This window comes from Podarcis gaigeae (assembly GCF_964106915.1).
Source record: "Podarcis gaigeae genome assembly, chromosome: 3".
In the NCBI taxonomy this organism is placed as follows: Eukaryota; Metazoa; Chordata; class Lepidosauria; order Squamata; family Lacertidae; genus Podarcis; species Podarcis gaigeae.
In genome coordinates this window covers 51,545,246-51,558,417 of record NC_139680.1, presented here as the reverse complement: position 1 = coordinate 51,558,417, position 13,172 = coordinate 51,545,246, and the positions used below count along the sequence as shown (strand labels likewise).

Here is a 13,172-nt window from a genome sequence, read left to right as displayed (position 1 = left end):
TGTTTTCTTGTGGATTTGCCAGGTGACCCCCTGACTCATGGGCACCCTGCCAGTTCCACCACAGCAACTGTTCCTTAAACAAGCACAGCAAGTGAAGTCAGTTTTTGCTACTGCTGTCCAGATGGAACACTGACTTTCCTGTTCCTTTTCAGCTAGTGGTGAATATATCCTAAGGTTGTTTTTGGTGAGTTGTTGTTGTTTTTTAAAGTACCTCAATGGTTCTCAGAATACCAAAAGAAAGAAGATGGCTTTTGATGATGGTCTGCAAGATAATTCTTCTTCTTCTTGATTACTGCATCACCCAGAATACTAGTGGATTTTCATCCCATGGAGTGCTCTACTTTGGTTTCTTTGGTTTCCTTCCATCAGCTTCTTTCTGTGAGGCTTATCTGTACATATAAAATGAAAGATAGCTCATAAGCTACAGCATTTGTTCTGGAGAGGGGCAGTTTTGTTCACAGGAAAAGGTGATCATGTGGGTTTATTTATAGTGTGTGGACACTAGAAATAGTGTCCCACCCCCACCCCCCTCACCACCAGAGCAAAGGCAACACATCCATAATTGTAACATTGCTGTTGTCTTGCTGTGTCCTTACTGGCTGTAAACATCAGTGCCAATTGGGGGCTGAATCAATGCTGTGAAATGGCACAATATAACCATAAATTTGTTCCATGTAACATAGATATGGAAAGTAGCAACTGAGAGAAGCAGAAAAGAAAACAAGAAAGGGCATACTTGACATGGTACAGTAGATAAGTCATCTTTTTGTTGTCTGTGTTCCTCCTTGACAAATGCCAGGAAATTGTCTTCAGTGGGCAACAAGGACATCTTTTCATGTGCCATTTCTATAGCAGGTAGAGGTGAGCAGCAGCTGTCCTGGAATAAGCATGCTATAAGCAGAAACTATAATGGACTCCAAAGCTGAGCTATGTGCATATAACTGACCAAAGGCCAGCTGCATGAGAAATGGAAAATACCATAATCACGTGAGACTGACTACATATACATCTCTCAGCCATTTTGCTCTTGGAGTGCTAGGTCATTAAGACAGAAAGAAGAAACAGACAAATGATCTGTGAGGCGTACAGTGCCATTTCTCTTACATACTAGGCCTGGGCGATATAACCAGTATGAGGCGCTGGTACAGCTTGTTCCTCCCTCTGCATCTTTAAAATGCTCAACTGAGGAGTGCGCAGCTGTCCTTACCTCAGCTGAGCACTTAAGGGAGCTCCCAGCCCAGGGCTGTCTCCCATGAGCCGGCGGCAGAATGGGGGCTCCGTTAAGCTGCTTAGCTGAAGGGTGCATGGTTGGTGGTTGCCCACTCACCCGTAAGCGGGGGGAGCACTGGGGCTTTCTCAGCTGGGAAGGAGGAACAACCTTCCCAATTCCCAGCTGAACTGCGCAAACAAGCTGCTGAAACTGCCTCAGTTCCCAAGGTAACAAAAGTGTTACAAAATAGTATTTTTTAAAAAAATAAATAAATCCTAGTGTTAGTATGAAAAATGTTGAAATAAAAAATTGTTTATTACTGAAGAAAGAGAGAATTAAAAGTATTGGGTAATAGGTCCTAATTAAAGCAGGGCCTATCCCTTCCCGGTAAAGAAATCTGGCATTAGCAACACAGATGTTATACTACTGACATAATTAAACAGGCATACCTCCCACTTGGCACATTATGCTCTTGCTTGGTTCTGGATCACACCTTACACTTTGGCAAGTCACTTAATTTCCGCCTCATTTTCCCATCTCTATGCAGCAGAAAAGACCACATGACTTTGAGATCAGCATTCCTTTGTGAAGGACTTTTTCTCCTTCCTCTTCTCACTTTTCTTTTTTATTTCCATCATGGAAAATAAGCAGGAAACACCACAATATTGCCTGGAATGTTGTTTGCTGTTATACCTGTCTGGACTTTGTCAAATACTAGTGATTTCAGATGCTTCTTCCCACTGGGTCGAGGAATAAAATACTTTGCATTAAAAATGGAATGAGGTACCTGTGGATAGAAGGCAGAATTGACATGAATTTATCTTTCTGTCACATTCCACTAGGATGCCTCTCTACATTCTGGGTTAAGCAGAAAATGATAGAAAAATATATATATTAAGAGTACACTCTGATTTAAAGGCATGATGAAGCAGGCAAGGCACTTATTCATCCAAGAGGAGTCGAAAGCCTGCAATACCTACCTCACGTTGTTTTCTCTGTGACTCATTTTTTATTAGAGAATTGGAGGGAGAGGGGGATGATCCTACAGAAAGCAGGATGTGCAGACAATGGAGTTAGAAATCTTATTTGGGATAAACTGCTCATAATGTTTTAAAATATTGAACTAAAAAAGGATGCCTGATGCTAAGGGAATTGTGCCTTTTAAAATTATAACAGTGTGAGGAAATGATTTAGTCTGGGTAAAATAGTGAAGGCAGATAATTACCACTCTAGTACTGCTGCTCTGGTTAGACTTGGAGCTCTGTGCAGATTTTAAAAAAGCAAAAAGTAAAGATTAAAAAAACACTTTAGAGGTCCATTTATTAATTCCCCTGTATTGGTCACCAGGCAGGCCAATGGCTTGTGTCTGAGTGCTCAAAGCCTTGCTTATGCAAGTTGTCTCTGCCTCACTATTTCCATCTCTAAAATGGATAACAATTACCTACATACTTGGCTCCTTGAGCACATAATGAATAAGTGTGACTCAACCTATTTTTAAGGTTTTTGCTCACTTTTGCCATTTAATTCCTTAATGTGTTCTGCATTGTAGTTGAGTGTGACTTAATGCATAGTTGGCAACTGGGTATACCTGTCCAGTGTTCTGTTCTGCATTGTATTTGGAGTTCTAGTTTTGTGTTTCTAACTGTGTTGTCTCTGTTAGGGGCTGTGCTGTGTGAATAGAGCTGCTCAGTAGCTGGGGAGTTATGAACATATGGAATAGCTGACAGTATAATTTACATGAACAGAATGTTTTATGTGGGCTTTTCCTTTATGTGACTGCTTTCACAACATTGCACACATTACAGGAGGTGAGGTGGGTGCCTGGAAAGATTTGAGAATCACCTCCTTTGGAGGCACCAATACTCAATGAAAACAGCACAGTGTTTAGCATTGTAGCAAGGATTCTGCTAAGCTGGACTCTGTGTATTTGGCAGCTCTTGTCTATTCCATGCAAAACTGATGACCACAGTGAGTGGGAGGAAAGCAAGGGCAAGAGTTTACAAAAAATTATTTAACGGGTTCTAGCCCGTTTAGCAAGATCAAAAGAGTCTAAAAAATTGTTTTCCCCCTTCTGAACCATACTGCTTACACAAGTTCCAAAATCAAAGCTGTATTTTTAATATTTTTATCTGTTATACACCTGCCATATTGTACACAGCAACCCAAGTTCATGAAGGAGTGCAAGGATTTGAATAAATGACACTGTATAAGCAACAGAATTACCGTCCCTTTAAGGAGGTAACTATATGAGATTAAACTTCCATCCCCTAACTGAACCCTTGCCAATTACCCTGTCACTCTCCTTCCCCAGTTGACACACAACTTAATACATCTAGAGGACTTTACATGGAGACTCCAACGTGGTCTTCATTCTGGAGTCCTTCAGGCTGCTCACAGATTGCAGCCTTGGTCTTCAACCCTCAAGCATCAGGTTCACAACAACCATTACTTACCCATAACTCTTCCTTGAGGGCTGTCATACAATCCTGTTCTCTTGTTAGCAGACCTCTTTCAGCTCTTTCCCCCAGTATTATCAGTTCCTGGGTTGAATCTTCATTACCCTGTCCTATCTTGATCTGGTAGTAGCATCAGGGCTATCCAAAAACACAGAGGAGAAGCTGAGGTCAAGCACAGTGATGCAAGCCAAGCATGGATGTGGTCCAATAGCAGGGACATGGGACAAAGCCAAAATTAAGCAGTCCAAAAGTAGGCAAAATTTCAAAAGCAAGGGGTTAGCAGGGGTCATTCAGTGTAGGAGGCAGGAACAAGAAGTCAGGCTGAACAGAGTTAAGGGCCTGTGCTTTTCACAACTGGGAAGCTCACAGTAAGGGCTAATATAGCCTGTCTTTCCATTCCCCCACCTAATCGCAGTTGCTGCTGTTTAGGAGTACTCATAGAGCTCTTCCCTTTTGAGGAGTACCCTTCCTCATAGGGAGTCCCAGGGTTCATGACACGGGATCCTGCGTGTTCCCCAAAGTCAATGGGAGGTTCAGTCCATCCTCCAAGGTGCCTGTGTCCAGTTCAGGGCTACATATGACAGACCTTTCATATGCCTGCCTCTTAAGTCCAGCTCACTGTGGCCCCTTCCTAAATCTCACCCCTCCTTCAGCTCCAAGAGCTGCTCTACCCACCCAATACAAAACCTGGCTTTTTATTTACATCAGCCAAGACCTTCCATGCAGTCACTAAAATTTGGGTGAAATTCCATCCTCTTACATAAGACGCGGTAGAATGTCCACTAATGGACAAATTAAAACTGACCACCCTTTTGATGACTGAGTCTCAATACAGCCAACAACCATTTTACGTGTGTTCAATATGTGCTTGACATAGCCACAAACATGTGCACGTCACGACAAACCCAGAGGTGACTAGAAAAAGTGCGAGAGTGGCCCTAAAAGAATGCAGAAAGGGCAAAAACAGTGCAAAAGCAGCGCCTAGCAGTCCCATAAGCCTTTGCAAGTGCAATCTCAGGAGCCCTTGCACTGACTGTTGAGTCCTGTGGAGAGTTGGAGTTTGGACAGGGCAGTTTGGAAGGAGTAATTGTGGTGGAATTTGGTTTTTTCAAGGGGTTTTCAAGGGTTTTCAGAGGTTTAAAGGGTGTTTGTAGGCTTTTTCAATGGTGTTCCTGATATACGCAATTTCACTTAAATGTGTAGTGCCTCAGAACGTAACCCCGGCATAAAATGGTTGTTGCCTGTATAAAGCCAGAAACCTCTCCAAGCAAAGCGCCCCCCCCCCAATGCTAGACTGCAGTGACAATTTAACTGACACTTTTCTGTCTGCTATTCTATCTTCAATACAATATACAGTGGTGCCCCGCAAGACGAATACCTCGCAAGACGGAAAACTCGCAAGACGAAAGGGTTTTCTGTTTGCGAGTTGCTTCGCAAGACGAATTTCCCTATGGGCTTGCTTCGCAAGAAGAAAGCCCATAGGGAAATCTCCAGGGACCTCTTTTAAATGCTGGCGGTGGGGAGCAAAGCCTCCCCCCCCCCCGGCCTTCAGAAGAGGTCCAGGAAGGCCGGCAGGGGCCGAAAGGCTTTGCTCCCCACCGCCAGCATTTTAAAAGCAGTCCGGGATAGCAGGGAAGCGTTTCTCCGCTGTCCCGGACGGCTTTTGAAGGCAGGCAGGGGGAGCAAAGACTTTCACCCCCCGCCCGCCTTCAGAAGAGGTCCTGGACCTCTTCTGAAGGCCGGCGGGGGGCAAAAGTCTTTGCTGCCCCCTGCCTGCCTTCCCGGGAGAGCAGAGAAACGCAGCGCGTTTCTCCACTGTCCCGGACGGCTTTTGAAGGCAGGCGGGGGGAGCAAAGACTTTCGCCTGGACCTCTTCTGAAGGCTGGCGGGGGGCAAAAGTCTTTGTCCCCCCCTGCCTGCCTTCCCGGGGGCTTTTAAATCGCCAAGGGACAGCGGAGAAGTCCTCCGCTGTCCCGGGGCGATTTTAAAATGCTGGCGGGCAGCAGCGCTGCCGCCCGCCAGCATTTTAAGATCGCCCCGGACAGCGGAGAAGTCCTCCGCTGACCCGGGGTTTTTAAAATGCTGGCGGGCGGCAGCGAAGGCTTCGCTGCCGCCCGCCAGCATTTTAAAATCGCCCCGGGACAGCGGAGAAGTCCTCCGCTGTCCCGGGGTTTTTTAAAATGCAGGGGGTGGGAAGAAAAGCCCTTGTGTCCCCCCCCCCAGCCTTCAGAAGAGGTCGGGGGACAGACTGTCCCCGGACCTGGTCTGAAGGTGGTTTCCATTGGAACGCATTGATTGATTTTCAATGCATTTCTATGGGAAACCGTGCTTCGCAAGACGAAAAACTCGCAAGAAGAAAAAACTTGCGGAACGAATTAATTTCGTCTTGCGAGGCACCACTGTATTCCTCTAGCTTCCAGCAGGAATATGTCAGTTAAATGATCATCTTGTTTCAAATGACATAAGATATGTTTAATAACAGTACAAAACTTCTCAACAGCTGGGATAGCTCAGTCAGTCGAGCATGAGACTCTCAATCTCATGGTCATGGGTTTGAGCCCCACGTTGGGCAAAAGACTTTTGCACTGCAGGGGGGTTGAACTAGGTAACTCTTATGGTTCCTCACAGAATTAGATGAGTCATTGATCCTAACTATCCATCCCTTCCACAGATATTTACTTAATACAGTCATGCATACAGTTCATACATAAGGATGACACTTCTGGCGTAATTTTGTGCATGTTCTCTCTAAATCAAGCCCCACTGTGGGGCTTACTCATGGGATTCAGCCTTATAGTGACTCTTATACATAACACCTCAGAAGTAAACCCTATCAAGTTTAATGGAGCCCATATAAGAATGTATGGCAGGCTCCCCACTTCTGATGTATAGTGTTGCAACTTCACTAACACATTGGTGAGTGTAGAATTGTTGATTCTGTACAATTGAACAATATTTTGAAAGGTAAACTTGTGCTCTATCACTTGAAGTTTCATTATTCCTGTAAACTTTGTTTAGCTTTCTTCAGAAAATTCCTAAACTGCTTTGGGAAAGTGGATCAAGATTAAACTGCTAAAATTATTGTAACGGTAATGGTAAACTTTGAAACGGTCCTATGACCCAGCAATCCAAACATTTGAGGAAAAAATACATCATCCATCAGAACCATATTAAAATCTTGTTTACCGCTTGTGGTGTTGAACATAGATCTCCAAGGGGTCTGGCACAAATAGTTTCCAGATTTTGTTGAATGATATCATCACCGCTTGTCCTGAACATGCATGTTTTCAGCTCTACCAAACCATGAATGCCTCCATTCAGCTCAGGTTTGAATTTGAGATGTTTTGTGATAACAGCGGAAAATAGATTCTTGCCCTCTGGTTGTTCAGAGCTGTGGTGCTACTGCTAAATGGAGGATGTATTTTAAAACATCTACAAAAACCCTGGAGTCCTTTTGAATCAACTCCAGCAATGTGCTTGTACTTCCTCCTGAAACTTAACAAGGCGACTAATGATATCATCCATAGCTAGTGTCTTCAAGAAGGAATGGACAGCTTTTCAAAGTCTTGGCTTGAAAAGAAACATGTAGGTTACACCCTCTGTCACATCTCACACAGTCCTGCAATCAAGCAGCTTTTATACGTGCACTGCCCAGGCACTGGAGCCAAGTTGAAGAGGACAATAGAAAGGGAAATGACCTCTCCATCAAACTTTTCTGCCTGCTCCTCCCCACCTCTCTCAAAGAAAATACATGCCAGCAAAGAGAGAGAGAGAGGAGAAACTGACTAAAATATATTCATTAAAATATGTTGCACTGATGTCACTATTACCTCTTATAAAAATCTGTTTCGTTTGGGTCTCTCTTTTTTTACAGTTTGGAAGGCCTGTGTACCTATTCATTGCTGGCCTAGTTTTCTGTTACTTGTTTAGTTGGCCTGCATTTCTTGAATAGCTGCTTTATTCCTCTTTCTTTCTTCCCTTTTTTTTTCTTTTTGGCACCTCGAAGTTAATAATTCACTTTTTTGTTGGCTCAGCGTGTGAATAATACATTTAGGGCCATATCCTCCCCTTCCTCTGTAATAAAGTATATCCTTGCTCAATTCAGATTGTGAAAGTGCTCAGATATCTATAAAGCACTATTAAATAGAGATGCGGGCTAAACCTAGTGGAAGAGAAATTCCACATAAATTCATATGCCCAAATGTGGGTGCAGAAGTTTTTTTGTTTCATTTTGGAGGTTTGTTTTATTTTGGGATTCCGATCTCCAAAGCATATTCTGCCCTTTCCAATATGTGCAGTTTAAAATCACAGTGTGCAGCTACTCTCCAATCCTGTGTGGAGGCCTCTAGGAGCCAGTGGGATATAATTGGCCCCTGGAGATGCTTAGAGCACCCACCCACCCGGCAAGGCTGTATGTTGCATGATACAAAATTCTGCCACATTTGTCCCCGTTAGAATCTTCTGGTGGGGTTGCATGGGGAGGGATAGAGGGTTAAACCCACACCACACCATTTTTTCCCATATGGCTCTTACATATGAGTGGTATATTCTGTTTTTTATATATATAATTTTTTGATTGAATTTTATAAATATTTTTTTACAAAACATCCATCTTACATATAATATATAAAGACCACTTTGCCATCTTGGCCTGAGACTTCCCTCCTCCTCAACTAATGGTTTTCCTAATTATGCTCTGATACTGCATTTTGTTGTTATTATTGTTGTTGTTATTATTACCCTTAAATCCAAATCTTAAATACAACATTTAAACATCATATTGATAATAATTGATATATCTAACCGTACAAAACTTCTTATAGTCCTACTAACGATGTCCGTTGTTCACAATTGTCTCTCAAATACAATGTAAATTTATTCCAGTCTTTCAAAAAGGTCTGGTCCTGCTGCTTCCGAATTTTCCCGGTTAGTTTCGCCAACTTGGCATAGTCCATTAACTTCATCTGCCCCTCTTCTTTTGTTGGGATCTCTTCCATGAGTGGTATATTCTGAATCATGCTGTGTGTGGAAAGTGAAGCAGTGTAAACTCTGAATGCAGCATGTATATGTATGTAGGAACTGTACGTGCAATAAACCAGCAGCTGTCCCCGAGGTAACAGCCTCTAGTATAAAAGTGCAACTATCTCAGAAATGGATGCCAGCTCCTTGGCTATATTGAGGATGAGCAGCTGCCATTGCCACCCCAAAGTGTAGCAGAGAATAGGTGAATAGAGGTATGGAGCAGGAGGACTATTGGAGGAGCCATGGGATCCATCTCTCTCTGGAGAATCTTAGCTGAGGATGGTCAGAACCTTGAGCTAACACTTGGTGTGGGGTTAGGGTTTGCCCAGGTCAGGCAGCTAGAGCATGAGTAAATCTCTTGTCAAAGCAAATACAACAGACAGAAGAGCTTGGTGGCCTTTTCTACTTGCAGCTTGCTCAATGTTGGGGAATTTTTGTAATGGGGTGGGAGAAGTTGATACTATAGAATCAGAAACCAAATGCTCAGTGGTTCATGAGCAATATTTTCCAAAGTGGTGATGTGAAGTGATTTCAGAAAGGATGTGAGATGACTTCAGAAAGCCAACACAACTTTAATGTCAATACTTTAACAGGAGAACTACAGAAGAGATACCTATGAGATCGGTTAACAAGAGGCTAAAATCATTGGGTGCAAAGATGTTTTTTTATGAATTGTAGGAGACTTTATCCTGTGTTGGTCCATAGTCTGTCTTTTTGCTGTTCGCATCACAGCAAACAAAGGACTGGCATAAGCCATGTTTGAATCACACTTTAGAAATGCAAAAAGGGGGACATTGCCTTGTAAAGGAAACTTCTTTATTGCCCAACCATGTTTCTCAGTTGGAGCACAAACACCCAATGGAAGGTTCAACAAGTTGCTTCCTAGACATGTCCCAGAAAAGAGATATGTTGCCTTTAGCTGCTTGATACTGATGTATCCCAAAAATAATTCTGCATTTGCTGATTGGTAGAATTAACTGTTTATGTGCCATATCATATTGGTAAAGTATATCAGACATCAAAATGAAAACAGTTTTTGTTTGTTTGTTTGTTTACTGCAGGATTTTAGATAATGGGCTGTGTGCAATGTAAGGATAAAGAAGCAACAAAACTGACAGACGAGAGAGATGGCAGTTTAAACCAGAGTTCAGGTTATCGCTATGGGACAGATCCCACCCCTCAACATTACCCAAATTTTGGTGTGACTTCCATTCCAAACTACAACAACTTCCCCACAGCCGGTGGACAGGGGCTGACCGTCTTCGGTGGTGTAAATTCCTCGTCACATACAGGCACTCTGCGAACAAGAGGAGGCACAGGTATATCATTTAGAATAACTTTATCTTTTTCAGAGCATATTAGGTTTCTTCAGTACAAAAATCAAAAACAAAAAATCAGTCTTTTATTGAGGATCATTTGCATTCTTGCAACACCCACCTCTGATCTGAAGACATGAAATTATTCTTGCTCATATGGGACACAATTCACAATATAATAATAATTCACAATGTAAGCAGAGCACACAAATGGAGGCCTGCACAAAGTCAGATATGACTTTGGGTATAATATATTCTCTGTCTCCATTCCCCTTTCACTGTCTCACACAGTGCACACAGAGCCCCCTCACGCTGCTCATTCTCAGCACTCACGTATATACACTTCTTGCACTCGTAATTTACATGCTGTTCTCATACTTATGCAACATTCATACTTGCAGTCTGTAACAGGTGACCTTGTGATTCACATTGCCTACTGCTGTTTGTGCTGAACTCGTTTCCACAGAGTACATGGAAGCCAGAGCTCTTACAGGCAATAGCTACACAGATTTCAAAGTCTCTAACCTATTTTTACCTCATTTAAATAAATGAGCATGATGGGTAGCATGATGGTTGAGAGACTGAGATGTGAATTCCCTCGTTCAGATATCACCTGTATGACCCATGAACTCAACTGGTGGCCTTTGGAAAGCCACTGCTATCTCTTCCTTAGACACACACACTCCTTATCTGCAGTTGCGGATAGGTAGCCATGTTGGTCTGCCATAGTCAAAACAAAAAAAATCCTTCCAGTAGCACCTTAAAGACCAACTAAGTCAGTTCTTGGTATGAGCTTTCGTGTGCATGCACACTTCTTCAGATACACTGTGTATCTGAAGAAGTGTGCATGCACACGAAAGCTCATACCAAGAACTGACTTAGTTGGTCTTTAAGGTGCTCCTTATCTGCAGTACAGGAATAATGATAGTCCTCTGTCTTGCACAGTTTTTGTTTTTGTTTTGAAAAAATTATACTTTGTGAAGTAAGTGGAACAAAAAAACAATTTTTAAACCAAATTCTGTAAAAAATAATTTAAAAGGCAGAATTTGTTGGCCATCTATTTTCCCCTACCCCTATTATGCAGTAGCAAATTTGTAAACTGCCGTTTTATTTCTCTTAGGTGTAACTCTTTTTGTGGCTCTGTATGATTATGAAGCAAGAACAGAAGATGATTTAAGTTTTCATAAAGGAGAAAAATTTCAGATACTTAACAGCTCGTAAGTTTTATGTTACTGCATGACTTTATTAATATTTGTTGAGTGATTTGTACCTTCAGCAGCACTCCCAAAAGATGAACAGGGATGGCTTCAAAGGGGATTAAGACAAATTCATGGAGGATAAAGATACTAAAGGCTACTAACCATGATGGTTGTGTACATCATCCAGTACTGGAGGCAGAATAACTCCTAATGCAGTTGTACCTTGGTTTTCGAACAGCTTAGTTCCGAAAGCTGCTAACCTGGAAGTGACTGTTCTGGTTTGTGAACTATTTTTGGAAGCCAAATGTCTGACAGGGCTTTCATGGCTTCCAATTGGCTGTAGGAGCTTCCTGCAGCCAATCAGAAGCTGCGCTTCGGTTTCCAAACATTTTGGAAGTCGAACAGACTTCTGGAACGGATTCCATTTGACTTCCAAAGTATGACTGTACCAGTTTCTGGGAATCAGAAGTGGCAAGAATGCTGCTGCTCTAATGTCTTTGCTTGTGAGCTTCCTGTAAGCATCTGCTTGGCTACTGAGAGAGCAGGATGTTGGACTAGAGAGGGGCCTTTTCTGATTAAGCGGAGCTCTTGTGTGAACTCTTCACACTCAGAGCAACTTCTGCTCCTGGTGCAAGTGGACATGAGAAGCACAGCATCAGGGCCTGTAAGCTAAACAGCTGGAGGAAGAGACGCAGGAGACTCGAGACAGTCCTGCTTCTCACTTGTCCGAAACCCTTGGCTTATTGGCTTCCAGCCACTCATGCAAGGATCCACTGTGTCCTACCTTTCATGATCACAGCTAAATACTGAATTGGATTTTAGTCCTTGAATCTGAAAGATGGAATAAATTAATTAGCAATGGAAATATGACCTTTTAGAAGTCAGTGCTTATACTGATTCCCTTACAATTTGCAGAATGTTTATTTCAGACCATGCTTGTACATTGCTCTGGTTTGGATAAGTTTTTAAAACAACACATTTAAACTATAAACAGTATTAAGAGCATTATCAGGTTGTGACCATCTTCATGGATTTTTGTAGCAGAACATAGAGCCAAGTAAATTTTTGCCGTCATTGCACAAACTGTCACCAAATATCTTTGGTCTGCATGACCAGTAGGAAATAACTATGGTAAACCATGATTAACCGTGTTTATTTCTAACTGTAGTTTACTGTGATGTGCAAACCAAAGGAATAATAATAATAATAATAATAATAATAATAATAATAATAATAATTTATTTCTACCCCGCCCATCTGGCTGGGTTTCCCCAGCCACTCTGGGCTGCTTTCAACAGAACATTAAAAACAGAAGAAAACTTCAAACATTAAAATCTTCCCTAAACAGGGCTGCCTTCAGATGTCTTCTAAAAGTCAGATAGTTGTTTATTTCCATGACACTGATAAGAGGGCGTTCCACAGGGCAGGAGCGAAAAGGCCCTCTGCCTGGTTCCCTGTAACCTCACTTTTCGCGGTGATGGAACCACCAGAAGGCCCTTGGCGCTGGACCTCAGTGTCTGGGCTGAGCGATGGGGGTGTTTAGTTATAGTATTTAGTTATAGTTTTCCATTTATTGCAAATAAATCATTGTGATGTCTGGAAGAGTGAAGTAAAAAGATGAAATAATTTCAAGGAATACTTCATTATTCTGCCTACCTGAACAGCTTTTATGCACATAAAAGCACAGTCACTTGGGCTATGATTTATAAATGAAAACACCCTTTTCTTTTAAATTGGCAGTGAAAAAAGCCGACAAAATATTTACATTATACACTTTCCTTTATGCTTCAAAGTGCTCCTGCTGCAAGCCTAAGAAAGTAATAATTGAATAATAAACAAATCCATTACAAATTCTTAACTGCAATGGGTGAGTCTGAGGTGCTCTGCTGTCAAGAATCTTGGGGCACAGCAAAGAGTGTGTGTGTGTGTGTGTGTGTGTGTGTGTGTGTGTGTGTGTAGGCATTCTGCT

At 42.3% G+C, this 13,172-nt stretch overlaps 1 protein-coding gene across 26 annotated transcripts in view; it reads left to right on the top strand.

The window, feature by feature from the left end:
- Positions 1 to 13,172, top strand: part of FYN (FYN proto-oncogene, Src family tyrosine kinase) — a 109,079-nt gene that overhangs the window by 71,666 nt on the left and 24,241 nt on the right. For all 26 annotated transcript variants that reach the window (XM_083731322.1, XM_083731333.1, XM_083731331.1 and 23 more), the window contains 2 exons: positions 9,750 to 10,007; positions 11,125 to 11,221. In XM_083731322.1, the coding sequence (XP_083587448.1) occupies positions 9,761 to 10,007; positions 11,125 to 11,221 (344 nt within the window). In that variant the 5' untranslated portion in view covers positions 9,750 to 9,760. The remainder of the gene's footprint in view (positions 1 to 9,749; positions 10,008 to 11,124; positions 11,222 to 13,172) is intronic.